This window comes from Nicotiana tabacum, chromosome 3, assembly GCF_000715075.1.
Source record: "Nicotiana tabacum cultivar K326 chromosome 3, ASM71507v2, whole genome shotgun sequence".
In the NCBI taxonomy this organism is placed as follows: Eukaryota; Viridiplantae; Streptophyta; class Magnoliopsida; order Solanales; family Solanaceae; genus Nicotiana; species Nicotiana tabacum.
Genome location: NC_134082.1, coordinates 12,738,179 through 12,758,918, shown reverse-complemented (window position 1 = coordinate 12,758,918; position 20,740 = coordinate 12,738,179). Strand labels below are relative to the sequence as shown.

The window sequence follows — 20,740 nt, the reverse complement described above, 5'->3', positions numbered from 1 at the left end:
CAGATTTTGGATTTCGGATTTTACAAAATGCAATCTGAATCCAATCCGAATTAATATCGGGTCGGATCGGATTTTAAAGTTTGGATCGGATCAATATTTCATATTTTGGATCGGATTATTATGCCTCAAAGTTGCAAACTCATATGCATATTTTCTTTGTAAAAGAGGCAATACAGTAAGAAAATTCATGTTGCTGCAATTATGAGAGCACTATGGTGCCAATATATCTAAATCCAGCATTTGTAAAGGTAATAACTTGGAGAAAGATGTAAAGGAAGTTATGACTATCCCAAATTAAAATTTAGTATTTATACATGCCTTAATAATTTCGGATTTCAGATCGAATCGGGTAAAAATTATACCAATTCCAATCTGATCCAAATATCCAAAATTTTAGTAAACATAATCCGAAATTCGACCCAAATATCCAGAATCCAAAATCTGAAATTGAGCAGATCAGTTCGAATTTTTTATATCCGATCCAAATGAATAGCCCTTCCATTAGCTACCTTGAAAAAAAATGCTGAAGGAGTAGATGTGCCAAAGACAAGAGCTAATTGCACTGCTGAAGACTTGAGAAAGTGGGAGAAGAATGCTAAAGCCAAGAAATGACTTATTTGTGGACTTGGTCCAGATGAGTACAACAGAATCCAAGGTTGTACCACTGCTAAGCAAATATGGGACACACTGCAAGTGGCTCATGAAGGAACACCCCAGGTAAAGATATCCAAAGGAACTCTATTGTACTCTCAATATGAGAGTTTTGCTATGAAGGAAGGAGAAACCATTCAAGAGATGTATACAAGGTTCACTACACTGACAAATGAACTGAAATCTCTTGGAAGGATTATTCCTGAAGAAGAAAGGGCCGAAAAGATATTGACTAGAGTCTTGCCTATCACTTGGGAGAGCAAAATCACTGCCATCCAGGAATCAAAGAATGTTTCCACTCTCCCACTGGATGAATTGATTAAGAATCTTACTGCCTATGAACTTAGGAGACAGACCATGAAGATGGATATACCTAAGAAGGAAAGGAGTTTGCTCTCAGAATCACTGAAGGTTCTGATTTGGAAGATGATGGAATGGCCATGATCACCAAAGATTTCAAGAAGTACATAAGGAGAGGAAATGGTTCTTCAAGAAGTGGTAGCTACATCAAATCAAAAGTTCCTGAGAAACAAACCAATGATGGCTGCTACAAGTGTGGAAAGACTGATCACCATATCAAGAATTGTCCTCTGTGGAAAATTGAGTGGAAGAAGGAAAGAGCTGAACAAATGAATAGGTTCAACCCAAGAAAAGCAACAACAAAAGATCAACAAAGGCTATGGTCGCTGCTTGGGGAGATAGCTCAAATGACAACTCAGATGATGATGATGTTGATGATGAACGTGTACTTATGGCTATTGGAGAATCTGATGAAGAAGTTGAGGTAAGTGTTTCTCATCTCAAAGATAAGATTAAATTTTTGTCTAAGGAAAGATTATCTGAGTTGCTGCTAGAGCTAATTGATGAATCTGAGGATGTAAATAATGAAAAGGAATAGCTGTCAAAAGAGTTTGTAGTTTTAAAATCTAAGTGCAAAAACCTGGAACATAGGGCTAGTAAAAATGTTGTGTTGAAGAATCATGTTTATGAACTTGACACAACTGTCCTAGAACTTAGATCTGAAAATCTAAAATTAAAATTAGGAACAGGTAAAAAGACATATGATCTCACACAACTCACATTAGAAAAAAAATATATGAAAAATGAAAGATGAGTTGTATAAAAGAGATGAGCAAATAAGAATCCTAAAGGAGGATCTGAGCAAGGTCAAGCATGAACTAGATAGAACCTGTAAATGGAACAGGTCCTCCGATGCACTTACATGGCTACATGAACATCATAGTAGCAACAAGAGAGGACTTGGATTTGGGACCCCTGCACCTAAGTGGGATCCCAAAAGCAAGTACCTCACACTTCCTGAAACTGGTCACTATAAAAGTGAATTTGTTCAAGGGAAAAATAGGATGCCAAGTTGGGATAAAAAGAATTCGATTCATCATTTTGCCTATAGAAAGAGACCCAAACTAGTTTGGGTTCCTAAGACTAACCTCTGATTTCCTTTTGCAGGTCCAAGTGAAGGGGAGCAGCCAAATATGGTACATGGATAGCAGCTGCTCAAAGCATATGACAAGAAGCAAGAACCAATTCCTTTCACTTGAGGTCCTTAAAGTAGGTAATGTCTCCTTCGGAAAAGGGAAAAGGGTGAGGTCATTGGGGCTCGCAAGGTAGGTAAGACTGACTCTCACACTATTAAGAATGTCTACCTGATTGATGGACTGAAGTACAATCTAATAAGTGTATCACAATTGTGTGATAGAGATAACATGGTTGCATTAACCTCTACAAAATTCTTTATGATTAATCTTATCATTGACAAGATAGTTTTCTAGTGAAAATGAGTGAAAAATATATATATTGTAGATCTGTCCACACTCTCAGATAATGAACTCACATGTTTAAGTTTGTTAGATAATGATCCCCTCCTTTGGCACAAAAGACTTGGACATGCCAGTCTAAGTCAACTCAACAAACTAGTCTTCAAGGACTTGGTGATAGGACTGTCTAACATTAAGTTCAAGGAAGATAAAGTTTTTGAGGCTTGTGCAAGGGGGAAGCAGGTAAGATCCTCTTCAAAAACAAGAAAATGGTAAGTACCACAAGAATGAAGGAACTGTCCATATGGATCTTTGTGGACCAATAAGAACTTTGAGCAGAGGTGATAAGAGATATGTTATGGTGCTTGTTGATGATTACTCTAGGTTTACTTGGACACTGTTTCTAACATCTAAATATGAAGCATTTGACATGTTCACTTCTTTTGTTAGAAAAACTCAAAAACAACTAGGTAATCAACTTGCATCAATTAGGTCTGATCATGGTACTGAATTTGAAAATGCTAAATTTGTTGAATTCTATGATGAGCATGGCATAGATCATAATTTTTCTGCTCCTAGGACTCCACAACAAAATGGTGTAGTTGAAATAAAGAATAGGACATTGGAATAAATGGCTAGGACTATGCTTCTTTCTAGTAAACTGCCCCATAGTTTCTGGGCAAAAGTTGTGAACACTGCATGTTACATCATAAATAGGTACATGACTAGACCTCTTGTTGAGAATACTCCCTATGAGTTACTTAAAGGGAAAAAGCCAAATATATCCCATTTTAAGGCATTTGGATGCAAGTGCTTTGTGCATAATAATGGTAAAGACTCCCTTGGTAAGTTTGATCCCAGAAGCAATGAGGGGGTATTCTTGGGATATTTTTCACATAGTAAAGCTTATAAGATCTATAACAAAAGAACTATGTGTGTAGAAGAAAGTGTACATGTGATTTTTGATGGAACTAACATTCTTTCTGAGAGGCGGGAACATGAAGAGGAAGCAATTAGGCTAGTAAGAAACTCAAATGAAACTACAACCCAGATTGAAGATGCACCAGATGATGGAACAGGTCCTTCTACCTAGGGCACCTGACAGAGGGAACTGAATAAAGAAGAACTGATCCCCAAACCTTGAGGGAACCTGTCATGAACTTGTTCCTCAGCAACAAAACACTGAAGGAACATCTAGGGGGTTGTGAAACCTTACAAGTACCAAAGTTCTCATCCCATCGAGAACATAATTACTGATCCAACCTATGGAATCAAAACCAGATCTTCTTTGAAGAATCTTTGTACTTTTGATGCTTTTCTATCTTTTATTGAACCTAAAATATTGTTGAGGCTTTGCATGGTGTAGACTGGGTGAATGTAATGCAAGATGAACTCAACCAATTTGAGAGAAGCCAAATTTGGCATCTGGTACCAAGACCTAGGGGTGTCAATGGATATTTGAAAATCGACTAAACCGACCGAACCGTACCGCACCGAACCGATTTTTTAGGTTTTCTTTTAAGAAACCGTAGGTTTTTATATAAATCTATAACCGCACCGATAATTAGGGTAGGTTTTTTATTTTATAAAAATAAACTGAAAAAATACCGAACCGTACCGAATAAATTTTACATGTGAAAAATATATTTATTTGGCAAGTTTAAAAATAATAATGCACTAAATTTTCTTTCGGCCTTGGAATTATGAAAACTATTACAAGCCAACAAGTAATTAAACTCAAAATACTAATTCCTAAAACCTATTATGTTACTTCTACTTAAACTAAGTTATTTCAAGCATCTTTATTAGCAAGACACAAAGTATTTTATCGATTATGAGTAGCAAACTACAATGTATTGAATATGTTTCCTTTCATATAATTTAAATTTATCTTTTTGAATATTTTATCTTCTATAGACTTTATTCTTTAAGTCTCATCTTGGTATATCTTTCAACTCGTGTGATTTATATTTTCTTTGTCTTTGTTTGATTTCTTTTACGTTGTTGTAGAATAGTTGATGGATCTATATTCTATCTTTTTTTTTAATTCATCACCCTTTAAACAGTAAAAATGTCTAGAGAGTTTTGTTAAATCCTATAAAAACGTATGTTATTGCATTCTACTTCTACTAGTGAATTTTACATGATATTTAAAAAAATACCAAAATTAACCGAACTGTACCGATACCGAAGAGAAACCGACATGATTGGGATGGTTTTGAAAAGTCTAATTTTGGTTATATATAATAGAATAACCGAAAAATTAGTATAGTACAAATTTTATAAAATAACCGCCTGAACTGAACCATTGACACCCCTACCAAGACCCAAGAACAGATCAGTAATTAGCATAAAATGGGTCTTCAGAAACAAACTTGATGAAGATGGAACAGTTATAAGGAACAAGGCAAGATTGATGGTTCAAGGATATAGTCAAGAGAAGAGCATAGACTATGATGAGACTTTTGCTCCAGTTACAAGATTGGACGCAATTAGACTCTTTATAGCCTTTGCTGCTTACATGGAATTTACTCTCCATTAGATGGATATCAACAGTGCCTTCCTTAATGGCTATCTAAAGGAAGAAGTATTTGTCAAGCAACCTCCGGGTTTTGAAAGCAAGGAATGTCCTGATCATGTGTACAAACTTGACAAGGCACTTTATGAGCTCAAGCAGGCTCCAAGAGCATGGTATAAAAAACTATCAAAATTCTTGCTTGAGCATGACTGCAAGAGAGGTAAAATTGACAATACTTTAGTCTTGAAAGAAAAAGGCAAAGATCTCTTGGTAGTTCAGATATATGTTGATGATATAATCTTTGGAGCAACTACTGAGAAGTTAAGTAAAGAATTTGCTAAACTAATGGGGAGTGAATTTGAAATGAGTATGATGGGTGAGCTTAATTTCTTTTTAGGAATACAAATTAAACAAAACTCAAATGGAACTATGATCCATCAGCAGAAGTATGTGAAAGAGTTGCTTAAAGGTTTAAAATAGAAGATTCCAAAGAAATTGACACTCCTATAGCAACAACCACAAAATTGGATATAGATGAACCTGTATAGAGGAATGATTGGTTCTTTGTTATATCTCACTGCCATCAGACCTGACATTGTTTTCAATGTAGGCCTTTATGCTCAATTTCTGGCAAATCCAAAGGAGTCTCACATGACTGTTGTCAAGAGAATTTTGAAATACCTAAAAGGCACCCCTGACCTTTGTCTATGATACCCCAACAGCTAGTAATTTCAACTTAGTGGGATATGTTGATGTTGATTATGCAGGTTTTCTTGTGGATAGAAAGAGCACCTCAGGTATGACACACTTTCTTGGCTCATGTCTTGTGTCTTGGGCTACTAAAAAGTAAAATTTTGTGGCATTATCTATTGTTGAAGTTGAGTATGTTGTTACTGCCTCATATTGTGCTCAATTGTTGTGGATCAAATAGTAATTAATGGATTTTGGAATTGATGTAGGTTGTATCCCTATATTTTGTGATAATACTAGTGCAATTAGTATGACCAAGAACTCGATTCATCATAAGAGAACTACACACATAGATGTTAGGCATCACTTTTTGAGGGACAACTATGAGAAGGGTTTGATCACTGTGGAATTTTGCGCTACTGACAATCAAATAACTGATATTTTCACAAAAGCTCTAAGTAGATATTACTTTGAAAGGAACAAGTTAGAATTAGGGATGATTAAGATCACCTAAAAGGAACCAGTTCTACCTCAAAAATTGGTTAGAAAATTGTGAATTTTTGTACATAATTAGATGCGATTTTGCTCAATCTCATACTTTCATAAGTATACTCTTGTGCCATGTTCTAAAATGACTCATTAATCTCTAGTTATATTATCTTTATTTTCTTGAAAAATTCAGATTTACACAAGAGATTTTTCAATGAAGAACCTGGTTCATCAAGGTTACTTGGTACGTATTCTCCACTCTGCATACTTTGAAATAATTATATTTGGATCATGATTAAGAGAAGAGTCTCATTTAATCCCAAACCCCTTTGAGCTTATCCGTTACAAAAAAATGAACCGGTTTCGTTCAAAAGTAGTCCAAAATCGCATTAAGTGCCTAGATTCTTGGGACTCTCTCCAACATCTTTTCAAACAGAAATTCAATTTGATTAGACTTTTGAAAGGCTATCATTGCCCAATTAAACACCCCCTTCTTAAATTGATTAGGTCTAGTGTTTCTTCACTTCAAATTTTTAAGTCGTCAAAATACTCTCCATCTTCTCTCATCTTCCAAACACACTCAAACTCTTCTTTTCTTACACCTAAGCATAGAAATGGCTAATACCTCTGAGAATCCCTTATCACCACCCAAGGAAACCTCATCCACACCATCTACTGTACATTTAACTACTCCCATCTCTAAGAAAGGAAGGGTAAAAATGATGGCTCGCAAGGTTGTCACTGGTGGAGAGCAAATCAGGAAAATAAAAGAAAAATTGAAAGCAAGTAGGGAAGAAAAACCCCAAAAATCTAATGAGTCATTCAAGTCTGCAACTGAGGAGGAAGAAACTGTTTCTTCTGAAATAGACCAGGTAACATCTGGCCCTGAAGTTACTCCTGAAATTATTTGTGAGGTTGTTACAAATTTGGAGACTAGGTTTGTTCTGGTAGGAACCGTGGCAGGTTTTGAAACTACTGAGTCTGGAAAGGTTGGTGGTAAAAATAAAAAGAGAAAAGAAAAAGATAGTGAGTTTGCTCGAAGTGCTGTGAGGGGTATGGGAAAAGGAGTGGTTGATTATTCACCCACTCCTGTTGGTTTAACTAAAGAATTAGGTGATATGGTAGTTTGGAGTGAGGAATCTGTTGGAGAAGAAGAGAGTGTGAGAGAAACATGGGGAAGTGGGTCTGGAGAAGCTGCTGAAGGGTTGGTTCGATTAGGGAAAGATGCTCAAGAACCTATTCCATATGAACAGGAAACCCTCGCAGACTTACTGAGAAAAGTATCTGACAACTACAATCCTAAAAGGAAAAGAAGTTTAGGAGCCAAAGTCCCTGATACTGCTAGGGCAAACAAGAAAAGAAAGGGTGCTTCGTCTATACCTGTAGAGATTTCTCCTACAAGAGGAAGAGCTACAACAAGTTAGAAAAAGCAAAGTAAGGCTGAAATGGAAAAGACCTTAGAAGAAAGTAAGAAGAAAGTTGTTGCTAAGGGAAAGAAGAAGGTGGTTGAGCCTGTTAAGACAATTGCAATTGATGAGATGGACCTGGTCTTTCGGGATGAAGATGAGACAAAAGAATTGAAGGTTGTGACTCCAAAGGCTAAGAAAGTCGAGATTTTCAGAAAGAAGTCTATTTCAAAATCAAAGTCGGTTGAGCCATCTACTTTGGCTAAAAGAACCAGGTCTGCATTAAAATCAAGAAAAAAGAAAATTGTGGAAGAAGAAGAAGAAGAAGAAGAAGAAGAAGAAGAAGAAGAAGAAGAAGAAGAAGAAGAAGAAGAAGAAGAAGAAGAAGAAGAAGAAGAAGAAGAAGAAGAATCTGATGATGAGAAGGACAAGATGGCTAAGTTTGGGAAGAGAACCATGTTGAAAGGCAGACTCCCCAGGGACATGGAGGAGGAAGGTATGTTACTGCTGCTGGAGAAGTTACAATTGCAAGGATGGAAGAACATGGTCCTTCAGATGGATGGAAGGCTGGCCAAAACTGAGATTGTGGAGTTCATGGCAAAATGTAAGATCAAAGATGGTAGGGTCACCAGTGTGGTCAAGGGGGTAACAATGACTTTTGATGAAAAAGAACTGGGAGAGATCTTAGGTGTACCTGCTGAAGGGTACAATAATTATAAGAATCTCAAATGGCCAAGTCTAGAGAATCTCCTTACTGCCCTTGCCATTACTAGAAAGTTTGGTGACAATGAAGAGGAGCTTGAGCCCAAGGATATTTACAAAAGTGAGATGAAGCCATCCCACAAAGTGTTATTCGAATTTATTAATAAATGTGTGCTGCCAAGGTAGGAAAGGAGGCACATTGCCATATTCATGGACCTGGTCCTTATGGAATATTTGGACAGTTGGAGGCAATTCAATTGTCATGTATTTATCATCCGGTTTCTTGACAGGGCTCTAAATGGCACCAAGACTCACGTCATACCCTATGATTTTATTCTCATGGTTGTACTTGTACATTTCAAGGTACCCATCAAGAAATGGGAAGTTGGTACAAGCAAGGATCATTTTGGGGCAAACACTCTAACTGCTTGTGACTATGAAGTCCAAACAACTCCCAAATAACCTGGTTCATCCAAAAAGGTACCAATGAACAACAAAGTGTGAGCTTTGGTGCAAGAAAGTGGGGCTAAGGATGCTGAGATTGATAGGCTGAAGAAGAGGTTGGCAGAGGTGGAGACTAAGAGAGATGCTCTTAGAGCTGAACTGGCAAAAGAGAAGGAGAAGAATGATGGCATTCTTCAGGATATGTTGAAACTGCTCCAAGCCAAAAACCAAGAACCTGGTCCTTCCCAGCATTAAACCTCCTAGCCTAGTGTAGATCGACAAGTGACCTAGTTCGGGATTATTATTTTTTGCTTCTTTTGCTCACGATCCAGTGTTTTTTTTTTTATGCTTTGTGGTAGGATCTTATCAATCAATGAAATTCACTACTTTTGCTCTAATTGTTTGTTGATATTTCGTAGATGGATAATATCCTTAGATTGATAAATAATGCTTAAATCCATGATTGCATTTGAAGTAGCCCCTGTGGCCATGAGTAATTTCTATTAAAATCTGGTTATCTAACATGATTATGCAACTTTTCGATGATACCAAAAAGAGGAATTAGGTTATGCTTTTACTTTGGACTGTGATGTTTATAACCTAATGAACCTGGTCCTTGATGATTAGTGACTTTAAAAAGGTAAAGTGTTCTAACACTGTGTTGATGCTGAGCTGAGTTGAAATAGGGCCTACTCATATAAAAAGCACAGAGTTTGTCTTCATAAAAAAGGGGGAATTTGTTGGCCTAAGTGAAGTTTGTTTTAAAGATTGACAAAGGAACTCAAGCATGAACCAGGTCCATCCACAATGTACCCAGACACGGTCAGATTCAAGTATAAGGGATGGACGTGAGGGAGATAAGCTTAACTTGCTATATCTGATATCTCCTGATCGAAAAGGTTGCATAATTGATAAGGAGAATGACTTCTTACTCAAAGAGAACACTATCCAAGATAAGGAATGAGTTAGAAGTTGGAGTTAACTAGAGTTCTTCCGCCAAGGAAGAGTATAACATTGGAACTCTAGTTATTTTATATTCTACTAACTCTATAAATGACAAGATGTTCTCACTTTACAGGTACGCACAAAAGCTGAAGTTAAATATGAGTTGAGAGGAAAATAGCAAGGCATTTTGCAAGCAATTCTTGTGATTCAAGTGTGCAAACCTGAAGCTACCTGAACCAAATAGAAGAACCAGTTCCAAGTGATTGTCTTTTATTCTAGTTTCATTATAGTAGATGGTTTTCAAATTGTACCTTTCAGCTTTATCTAGAGGCAATTGTATTAGGTACTCTGAGTATTCAAGTTAGAGTTAACTTGAAGTTGTCGCAACAGTTAGAGACTGGTTGTCACAACGAGATTAGAGGTAATCCTTAGGTTTATAAAGAGTTTTTGTAAATGTTGTTTTGGCGCAGTGATTTGATGAAGCGTTGGAGAAAATCCTACTGACTAGTAGGTCGTGATTTTTTTCACTTTTTGAGTCGGGTGTTTTCCACGTAAAAATACTTGTGTTATTTACTTTCCGCATTTATTATTTCTGCAATAGTAGTTTAAAAACATATAGAAGAACCAGGTACTTCTATAATCTGTGCACACGAAAATTGGACACCACACAAATCAACCCTCTTGTGTGGCATTGAAGTATAAAACATTATAAAGTTTGGTGATTAATTTTCCTATTACTTGAAATTGACTTTATCCTTTCCAGATATGGGTAAATTTAATAGATTGACTTGATTATTTGATTCGTAAATAAATTCGATAGTTGATTTAATATTTTGACTTTGTAAATCTTCGAACAGTGAGTTTTAAGTTATTTTTTTACAGTCTGTGGAGTGCTTTTTGACTGGTTGTAGACATTTTCTTTTTCTTTTTCTCTTTTTGTTTTTTCCACTATGACAACTTAAATATCTGCTAATTCCATTCTTGAGGTTTATCGCATTTCAGGAAGTTAGAGAGTTCTATACATTTTTCACTCTTAAGTATGCACCGATTTTTTAAATTTTACATATTTTCACTCTAGTCCGAGCCTATTCCCTGCTATCACAAATAGGGCGCAGTGATCGTGGTAAAACCCTAGAGTAGAAAATAAAATGACATAATTGCACCTTTCTCGAAGAAATAGGAAAAGACTCTTAAATGTCAAGACAATTATGTCATTTTTCTATACTCTAGGATTTTACCACGATTACTTATAAAAAAAATGACATAATTGCACCTTTCTCGAAGAAATAGGAAAAGACTCTTAAATTTGGAAGGTGCAATCATACTCTAGGGTTTTACCACAAATGATGTCTTGACATTTTTTGGAGAAAGGTGCAATTATGTCAATTATGTCAATTCAATTCTTCCAAACTTATAGCTCCAAATTATGTCATTCATATAACTCAAATATTGGATTAAAATTATCACCTTTTTAATGACTATATTGTGGATATTGTTATTGTTAAGGCATATGAATGACATAATTTGGAGCTATAAGTTTGGAAGAATTGAATTGAGATCATCCACCTAAGACTAAGGTAATAATTTTAATCCAATATTTGAGTTATATATGTAATTATGCTCGAGTTTTTACCTTTTAAATCATGATATTTTACCTATACATCTATGAGATCCCCCCCCCCCCTCCCCAAATTGGAAAATTGAGGAATTGAACAACTTTTAGGACTCTAATGGGGAGACTAATTATTCGGATTTAGAATGTTAAATAATTTGAAACATGATTTCTGGTGCAAAAGTGGTTTGAACTGATTAAAAAAAGTCTAATAGTTGCTGAAAAATTGGAGCCATACATCCTTTACAAATTTACAGCTTGTTTGGATGGCTGTTAGCCATTGTATTGTATCGTATTTACTTTAAATACGATGTTTGTTTTGATTGTTACTTAAATTTTATTATATCGTATCGTTAAATCCGTCGTTACATAACGACGAAATGTGCCACTTTATGTAACGACCGATTTGGTGTGATCGCGTCATTACCATGTCTTTTTCTCTCAATCTAACACTTTATTATTATTAAATAATTTTATTTTATCATTTACCTTACCTTTTTATATAGTAATTTTACCCTATATCATAATTTTTCTTTATAGTATTACAAGTTTATTCTTCATATTGCTGGTCCGTGATATCATGAAACGACGGCAAACGACATAATCTATCCAAACATTATTTTTATCAAACGATACATTATGATACGATACACTATGAAACAAGCTGTTACATTGAAAGAGGTAAAGTAGTTGAGCAGAACTGAAATCTTAACTAAACCATCATAGGGAATCAAGCAGCATCCGAGAGCCAACAATCCAATTCCAACTAGTGGTGAAGTTGGAACTTAATCTTTTTAAGTGTTGAAAGAGCATCTTCCATGCTAATTCTTGCATCTGGTGCCACTACAGTGCATCTCAAAGCTAATTCCATGATAGATAACAAACATTGCATCTTTGAGTTGGTTTGTTCATCCCGCGACTGTACCAAATTAGAATCCACCACCTTATGAATTTCACTTGGAAAAGAATCGCTAACCCAACGTTGCATGCTCAAGTCTCCAGTGAATATTCCATCACTTGGTCTCATTCTTGTAAATGTCTCCATCATCAGGATGCCAAAACTATAAACATCACAGCTCGTGGATACTATTCCATCCTGTCCATACTCTACAATCATAGTAAAAAATGATCATAAAAGTATCCCGGCTAAAACACTGATTCTATTGGGCATTCTAAGGATATGAGAAAGCTTTAGAAAGTTCTAATACCTGGAGCAATATATCCAATTGTTGCAATTGTCCTTGTTTGAACAAACGTCTCCCCATCACCTAACAATTTAGCAATGCCAAAATCACTGACATGGCCAACCATTTCTTGATCTAGCAAGACATTGCTTGGCTTCAAGTCACAATGCACCACACGTGTTGAATAGCCATTGTGCAGATAGTCCATTGCAGATGCAACATCTATCATTATATCTAATCTCTGCAACAAGTCCAAGAACAAGTTGTGAGAGTATAACCATTTATCAAGTGTCCCATTGGGCATGTACTCCAACACTAGGGCCTTGAAATCAAGGTTGGAGCAGCTGGTGATGACTTTGGTCAGATTTCTGTGGCGAAGGTTCCGAAGTATCTCACATTCTGTGTCAAAACTTTTGAATGCACCCTCCAATTGCACATTGAAAACCTTTGCTGCGAAAAGGTTACCATCCTTAAGTATCCCTTTGTAGACCGTGCTGAAACTCCCATTACCAAGCAAGTTGCTTGCATTGAATCCTTCTGTTGCTTGTTCAAGTTCATAATAGGAAATTCTTTCATGCCGTTTTACCAGAGACACATCTGCTTGAGCTGCATTCTTCTTTGGATTTCTCAATCTTAAAAATACACATGAGAGAGCTAATGCAGGAAATAGCATGCCCACCCCCAAAAGGACGTACAAAACAAAGATTGGCTTTTTCCTCTTGTGAGATTTGATGATGCATGGTGACACATGAAATTTAGAATCACCACAGAGTGCATCATTGGACAAGAAAGATTGATATGTGGCATTTGCGAAAGGACCACCCGTGGGAATCTCTCCACTGAGTTTATTAAATGAGACGTTCAGGTATCTGAGATACACAAGAGCTTCTAATGACTTTGGAATTTCACCATTAAGATTATTATAACACAAATCCAAGAAATTTAAGGCCAGCATTTTACCAAATGATTCTGGAATAGGCCCATCTAATCTATTATGTGCAAGAGAAAGTTTAATCACATTATCGAGCCTCCCTAGAGTGCTAGGAATCTTACCAGAAAAATTATTTTTTGACAGATCAATGAGTGTTACAGCCTTTATATTTCCAATCTCCACGGGAATTTTCCCACTCAATAGATTGGATGAGATATCGAATTTGATGAGATCATGGAGGGCCCCCAAGTTTTCAGGTAAACTTGAATTCAGCCTGTTGTAAGCTAGATAAAGATACCTCAAACTGGTGACTTTCCCTAAGCATGGTGGCACGGAACCAGAAAATTCATTTCCTGACAAGTATAATGCACCGAGATTCTTTAAATTGCAGATAACATCTGGTATGGTTCCTTCTAACTTGTTATTTTGTAGGTAAAGTTCTTGAAGATTCAGCATGCCTTGGATGGTATTCGGGATATGTCCAGTCAACTCATTGTTAGACAGACTCATCTTTGTCACTCCAGTAAGATTACCAATTTCTTTAGGAATGACTCCCTTCAGTTGACAATCCTGTCCTACAAAACTTTGGAGAGAGTTAGAGAAATGTCCAACAGATGATGGAAAAACACCATCCAACGGATTATCAGCAAACCTGAGAAATCTTAGTTTCCTACACTTTGTTAAAGATGTAAGGAAGCTCAATGCTGAATCACCAAAAAAATTATTCTCCTCAAAGTTAAGCCTCTCAAGGTACTCTAAGTTACCAAGTGATTCAGGAATTGGACCAGTGAAACTGTTATCTGCGAGATTAAGACCTCTGAGTCTTGAAGAATTTGAGATTGAAGCAGAGATAAAACCACTCAGATTATTACTTCCACAAACAAATTCTTCTATGTTGGGGATTCCACGACCTAAATCGGAAGGCAGAGTACCTGAAAGCTTGTTTTGTGAAAGTTGTAGGGTCTGTAGTGCTGACATGTTGAAAATGTTGGCGGGGACAGAACCAGTAAACTCATTATTGGATAATTTCAGCGCCTGTAGTTTCTTAAGATTACCTAGCTCCGCTGGTATCTCTCCTGTCAATTTGGGAAAATATTTGAGTACCATTATGTTATGGTGGAAGACAGAAAAGGAAGAAAATGAAATATCATACTACCTTCCAAATGCAAAAATCCAAGATATAATCTTGTAAGAGCTGTTAAGTTGGCTAGCTCTCTTGGTACAGCTCCAATAAACTCATTGATAGATAATGACAAGATTTGAAGCTTTCTGCATTTTCCTAAGTTTGGTGGAATGGCTCCACCTATGTAGTTTTTTGAGAGGTAAAGCCCTTCCAAGTTTGGAAGATTATCACATATAGTTGTTGGAAGCTTACCAGTAAGTTTATTGCCTGTAAGACCAATTTTTTGCATCGTTCTAATGTTGAAGATTGATGGTGGTATAAAGCCATTAAGCTGATTAAATTGCAGGTCTAAAAAAACCATGTAACGAAGATCACCGAGTTCTCTAGGGATCTCTCCTTGGAAAAAATTTCCCTGTATTCTCAACACTTGTAGCTTTGTTAGATTGGAAAGGAATGATGGAATTTCCCCTGAAAATTGGTTTGTCGAAAGGTTCAGAAACCGTAGGTTTGGTAACAAACGTAAAAACGATGGAATGGCTCCGGTGAAGTTATTGCTTGTGATATCAATCAATTTCAACCTCTGCAAATGAGCCAATTCTTCTGGCAATTCTCCATAAAAAGTGTTGTTACTGATGTCAATGGAAGTGAGAAATGAGAGGTTTCCGAGGTGTGGAGGAATGGTACCATGAAGTTGCATGCTAGAAATGTTTAAAGCAGTAACTCGATGGTGGCGGGAGCTGCAAGTGATTCCAATCCAGCTACAAACTAGGCCTGAAGAAGACCAGTTTCTTGCTAAGATGTTATTAGGGCCAGAAGAAATGTGAGATTTCAAGGCAAGAAGAGCAGCTTCATCGGTGCTAATATTAGCAACAGAAGCAAGGGAAGTATGGTCATGTAGCAGAATGAAAACTGCAAGAGCAAAGAGAAGATTGCAACTTCTGCCCATAACTATATATAACAGGCTGGTTTTTTTTCTTGAGCTAAAACAAGAATTGATAGTGCAAAGCAATGATCTCAGAGGATCTATATAATGATATCAAATTCATTGTACACCAATCAGTTTTTGGAGTGTTTTTTGGTTAAGATTGTCAAATTTTGTGTAGTAAAAGTTTTATTAGTGGAAGTCAGTCAATTTGTCTACAAGTCTAGTCTCCGGAGTGTCTTTTAGCTAAGATTGTCAATTTAGCTGCTTGGATACCAATATACTGTCCCAAATCTCTGAAGTATCTCAACCTTTAATCCTATTCTTTCTGGTCAGTTGTGGTCCTACATGACCTTTAATACAAGTTAAAGAGCGAAAAGTAAAGAGAGTTTTGCTAGAACAGTGGAGGGTCTTTATCAGATTCATGGCGTCCAGTAGACATGTTACCTGATTATAAGAGAAATTGGGAGCAACTTTACTGATTTGTGACGAGCAGAGAAAAGGCAAGTCTACGTACTAGTTTTATAAATTACATTACATAGTTTTGTTGTTGTTTGGGAATACAATATCCAAATCAAATATATCATATTATTCTAATGAAGAATACAATATTCAAACCAAACATACTACAATTCTAATTTACAGTATCCAAACATACCACAATTTTCTAAATTAGAATATAGTTTTCACTTTTCAAACCAAAATATTCCACAATTTTCTAACTTAGAATAAAATATTCAAACCAAACATACTACAATATTCCAATTTGGAATATAGTATCCAAACTAAACATACCATAATATTTTAATTCAGAATATACAGTATTTTTATTTTGGAAAACAGTAGGTATATAGAGTCAATAGAATATAGTAGGTATACATGGTAAAATAAATTTATAAAGTAGGTATGCAAGATAAAATAATTATTTCAATTATATATGGTATTCACTGGTGTTTTATATGCACAGAAAGTGATCTAAATTGTGCTTGCTTAAAATGAAAACCATAAGAAGCAAGCACGGACAATGTGTTAAAGGAAAAGAGTTAACGTAAACTAAGTTGACAACCTATTTTTACCACTTCGGCCATGCAATTTATCCTTCCTTGGCGTTAATGATACGCTTGTAATCCCGAATTGAGCTGCAAAAAGTCTTATATGAACAAAGTTCAGCAGCCATAAAGAGTAGAAGGTTAAGTAACATGTGAAGGATCAAGTAAAACATTTTAGCTATTTCCCCTTCCTTCGATATAACTTTTCTAGGACGAATACTGATTCTCTCAAGCGTGACTTACATCATCGGTTTTCAGACCAAATGAAAATGATAAACCAGATAACAATTGGAAGGAGAAATGATGAACACCTGCTCTTATGGAAAGAAGAATGGGATTACCTCCTTAATACCGACTTCTATAGTCTTTGCCTCAGTTAAGCTAGGAGTTGAAGCTGGCATTATCTGTAAATCATCAGTGATCATAAAGCTCACTGCACCACTCTTTAGAAAACTCCATCCCCATCTTCTCCCCCAGAACTTCCATCCTCTCTTTTCTTTTTAACACTTATTAGTGATCTCATTGAAGAACCACAACTGCAACGTGCATTCTGAAAGAGCCTATGAAAGTTTTTTATTTCATCGCAAGAGTGTGAAGAACATGTAAAGAACTTCCCTGCAATCTCCGAATGATCAACATTGAGCTTCAACTTTTTACACTGAACTTCTGATGCATCTCGGGGCATGATCAACATAGATTTGAAATAGCTCGTACGCAAGAACCTAAGCTCAAGAGAATAAACACTGGTGTAGATGCAGCTAACGGACCCCAATTGAACCATATCTTTTTCAAGAAGTCTTAGAACTGTGCCTAAAGGGACTGTCAAGAATGACAACAGTGTATCAATGAACTCATGGTCCGACTCTGCAAGGATTACTCGGTTTCTAGTCTTGTCAACCATAAACTTAAGTTTGATAACCTGAAATTGAAGAATCCAAATATTCATAACTTCAAGCATGCTTACAGTAATTGCTATTTGCCACTTTCTCCAACCATTTTGTTCGGCATTATTTGACTAGACATGGAAGTCAGGAATATAATTTTAACATATAAGTTAATTTACACATAAAATATCAAAAGTATCCTTGTATCACAATAAGTCATGTTAACGTTAAGAAAATGAACCTCACTCCTAACTCAACTCCAGATATTAGCTCACGAGGTAAGAATTGCACAAAATCATAAAAGAAGATAACAATTAAAAACCCACTCTCCCAACCAATGTCGGACATTTAACAGCTCCCAGACGCCCAAGTCTGAATATTTGAAGCGTGGACAAGATAACATGAGGGTCATATATTAGGTAAACCAAGCTTTAAAATGGATTTTGCTGTAATCCAAAGTTAAGAAAATGGACCTTGGACATAACTCAATCTAAAAATTAGCTCATGAGGTGAGATTGCCTATTTATCAATGTGAGATATTTAACACCTGATCAAGCTTAGGCCAGACCTTTGATACCATGTTCAGAAAATGAACATTTAGCCTAAGTAAGCTTTGAGCTCATGAGGTTAGGATTACCCAAGATCATATAAAATAACAATATGCACTTCCTCCATCTGACAGTTTAACACTGAATAAGAATGTTAACATTAACTGGTTTGTAAATAATAAATGTATCAATTTTTTTTAACAGACAAAAAAATAAAAGAATGCCTAACAATTGGAAAGAGCGAATACAAGTTAAAGAACAAAAATTAAAGAAAGTTTTGTTTAAAATACCGGAGGATCTTCATCAGATTGATGGCGTCCGGTAGACATGTCAACGCAGAATAAAGAGAATTTGAGAGCAAAACGATGGTTTTCTGGACTGAGGAGTGAAGAATGTGAGTAAACGCAGGGACTCAACTTTACGCATTTGTGATGAACAAAAAAAAGAAAGTCTTTTTAAATTATTTTTTTTAAGTCAAGATTCCATAAACTAAATTATTAGGGGTCTGTTTGGTCGGGAAACAAATTATCTCACAATTAGTTATTTAGAAATTAGTTATTTCGAGATTGTTATTCCACTCTTTTATACATATTAAGGGTGGCAAACGGTTCGGGCCCGGTCCCAAACGGGCTTTGCGGGTCGGGCTTAAATGGTCCGGATTCAAAAGGACCCAGTCTTCGTGGATCGGGCTTAAACGGACCCGGGCTTCATGGGCTTTTGGATGTAACCAGACTGGGACTGTGTAGTAATGGTCCCGGACTATGTGGGCCGGGCCCGATCCTAAACGGGCTTAAATGGGCCTTGACTATTTTTTTAAATTTTTTTATCTAAGTCAATTTCTTTTTAATTTTTTTTTTATATAAGGCAATTTTTTGTAAATTATATAGCTTATATATATATATGTTGCTATTTATTTGTTTAAATTTTTTATCTAAGGAATTTGCTTGTACATTTTATATTATAATTTTGACTTAAAAATCTTTAATTCAAATTTAAAACATAAAATATTGTAAAAAGATATTCAAATGAATGCGTTATAATTTTTATTATTATAACATTAAGAAAACATGGCCCAATCTTTCTTAGCTTCCACCCCCCAATGAAATGAGCACAACCAATGTGCTAATAGAATGAGCACAATCAAGGTGCTAATACCACCATTGAGAAGAAAAGAAACTAATCAAGATGTGCCAAAATACAAGTTACATATTAATTTTACATAGTATCTCTTAAATTTTATAAATCCATCAAGGTTCGAAGTAATTTCCGTTGGTGGTGGCGAAAAAGTAGCTTGTTCATCACCGCTTCCGGGCGAAGCTGCTTCCTCCGCAAGTTCAACTAGCATTTCTTCGTAAGCTTCGTCTACCTCTGATTGTGATTCAGCAAGTCCAAAATTTCTTCGTTCCGAACGGATCCAATCTCTGAAAAGTACTGATTTTTCCAAGCTCTCCCTCATAGACGCTCTATAATCACTAAGTTGTAGTCTTGTTTGACTGAAAGCGCTCTCCGATGCCACTGTTGAAGCTTGAATGGTTAAAATGTCTCGGGTCATCCTTGAAAGGACCGGAAAGTATTTTTCTTTGTCCTTCCACCATTCCAAAAGATTAAATGAGCCGTCGGGATTCACTTCCTCAAGTCCCTGTGACAAATAAACTCCAAGCTCATTTAGTTGTGAACAATCACTAGTGGTACAACCTTGAGAACCCCTAAACTCGGTCCAAGCAGTAAGCGCTCTTACTTCTGCAGTTCTTTTAGATGATTGAGAACTAGAGTATTTATTTTAATTGACGCTTGTGCGTCCGAAAGTGTAGACAACTCCTCATGTGCAAGTGCTAAACCATTATAAATAGATTGATACCAATATTGAGGACCACCTAATTTCATAGTAAGATTTAACAGGGCAGCAATACCATAAATAGGGGGAATAGGGAAAAAATATTTTTTAAATTTCTTTCTCATGGAATCAATAGCTATTTCATAAATTTCCCCACTCTCTAAAAAATAAGCAAATAAATTTGCAAGATCTGCAAGATAAACTAAACAGTTCGAAATAGTTGGATAATATTGCCCAGAAAATTCATTTGTAGCAACATTAAATCTGTCTAAAAAATCTACAAGCATTTTAACATTAGTCCAATCAACATTTGTAAGGTGTTCATCATCATCACTTACATGAGCATTAAACGTTGAGTTTATTGGGTTCAAATATTCATACGCAACAACTAAACTTTCATACATGTAATTCCATCTAGTTGGACAAGGTTTGGGAACCTTTCTTTCTCTTAGGCCAAATTCATCGCATCTTTTAAAATATTCTCTAAGTCTACTTCTACGGTTTGAATAAAAATAATAATTAAGAGCCATTTTAACCTTTTGAATTTCAACATTTAAAATCTTCATACTATCACCCACAATTAAATGGTAAATATGGCAAATACATCTGACATGAAAAATATTACTAAATGCAGGATTTAGTGTAGTGGTAAGCAAGGCTACAACATTAGTGTTACTAGTAGCATTATCCATTGAAATTGATATTATTTTATCACTAATGCAAAAATATCTACAAATATCTGTAACCGTGCTAGAAATAAACTACCATGTATGACGTGAATTAATTATTCTATAAGCAATAATGCACTTTTACATTATCCACTCCTCATCAATCCAATGACTTGTAACAGTAAGATAATCATGGTCATGACCACTTCTACCAATATCAGTAGTAATAGCAACATGAAAATTAATATGAGTAAATAAATAGCGCAAATATTGTTCATATTCATGTTTATATTTATAAATATCGCTCTTTACGATTGTGCGAGGCCATCCTTTATAAGTAGGATTTAAAACTCTTTTAATATAAT

At 35.8% G+C, this 20,740-nt stretch overlaps 2 protein-coding genes across 5 annotated transcripts; both read right to left on the bottom strand.

The window, feature by feature from the left end:
* Positions 1 to 11,813: 11,813 nt before the first annotated feature.
* LOC107786872 (uncharacterized) lies at positions 11,814 to 18,301 on the bottom strand. Of its 4 annotated transcripts, none has more exons than XM_075249222.1 (5): positions 18,164 to 18,301; positions 14,504 to 17,360; positions 14,280 to 14,423; positions 12,441 to 14,147; positions 11,814 to 12,339 (listed from the first exon to the last, which is right to left on the bottom strand). In XM_075249222.1, exons 2-5 carry the CDS (start codon positions 15,414 to 15,416, stop codon positions 11,999 to 12,001), a joined length of 3,105 nt encoding a protein of 1,034 aa, XP_075105323.1. In that variant the 5' UTR covers positions 15,417 to 17,360; positions 18,164 to 18,301; the 3' UTR covers positions 11,814 to 11,998. The 4 variants fall into 4 exon arrangements, with proteins under 4 accessions (XP_075105323.1, XP_075105324.1, XP_075105322.1 ...); XM_075249223.1 differs by having other exon boundaries at positions 12,441 to 13,922; XM_075249221.1 differs by having other exon boundaries at positions 12,441 to 14,423; positions 14,504 to 16,531; positions 16,783 to 17,360; positions 18,164 to 18,297.
* On the bottom strand, positions 16,887 to 18,202 carry LOC107786871 (uncharacterized). The gene is made up of 2 exons (XM_075242617.1): positions 18,164 to 18,202; positions 16,887 to 17,360 (listed from the first exon to the last, which is right to left on the bottom strand). The coding sequence occupies exons 1-2, from the start codon at positions 18,200 to 18,202 to the stop codon at positions 16,887 to 16,889; spliced, it is 513 nt and encodes a 170-aa protein (XP_075098718.1).
* Positions 18,302 to 20,740: the final 2,439 nt, after the last annotated feature.

Excerpts from the sequence above, each read along its gene's own strand:
- LOC107786872 (XM_075249220.1), bottom strand. The coding sequence starts at position 15,416 with ATGGGCAGAAGTTGCAATCTTCTCTTTGCTCTTGCAGTTTTCATTCTG. Across the intron at positions 14,424-14,503 it reads TGGATTTTTGCATTTGGAAG|GAGAGATACCAGCGGAGCTA; the intron begins GTAGTATGATAT and ends CCAAATTGACAG. Across the intron at positions 12,340-12,440 it reads AATTGGATATATTGCTCCAG|AGTATGGACAGGATGGAATA; the intron begins GTATTAGAACTT and ends CTATGATTGTAG.
- LOC107786871 (XM_075242617.1), bottom strand. The coding sequence starts at position 18,202 with ATGTCTACCGGACGCCATCAATCTGATGAAGATCCTCCG. Across the intron at positions 17,361-18,163 it reads AATCTGATGAAGATCCTCCG|GTTATCAAACTTAAGTTTAT; the intron begins GTATTTTAAACA and ends CTTCAATTTCAG.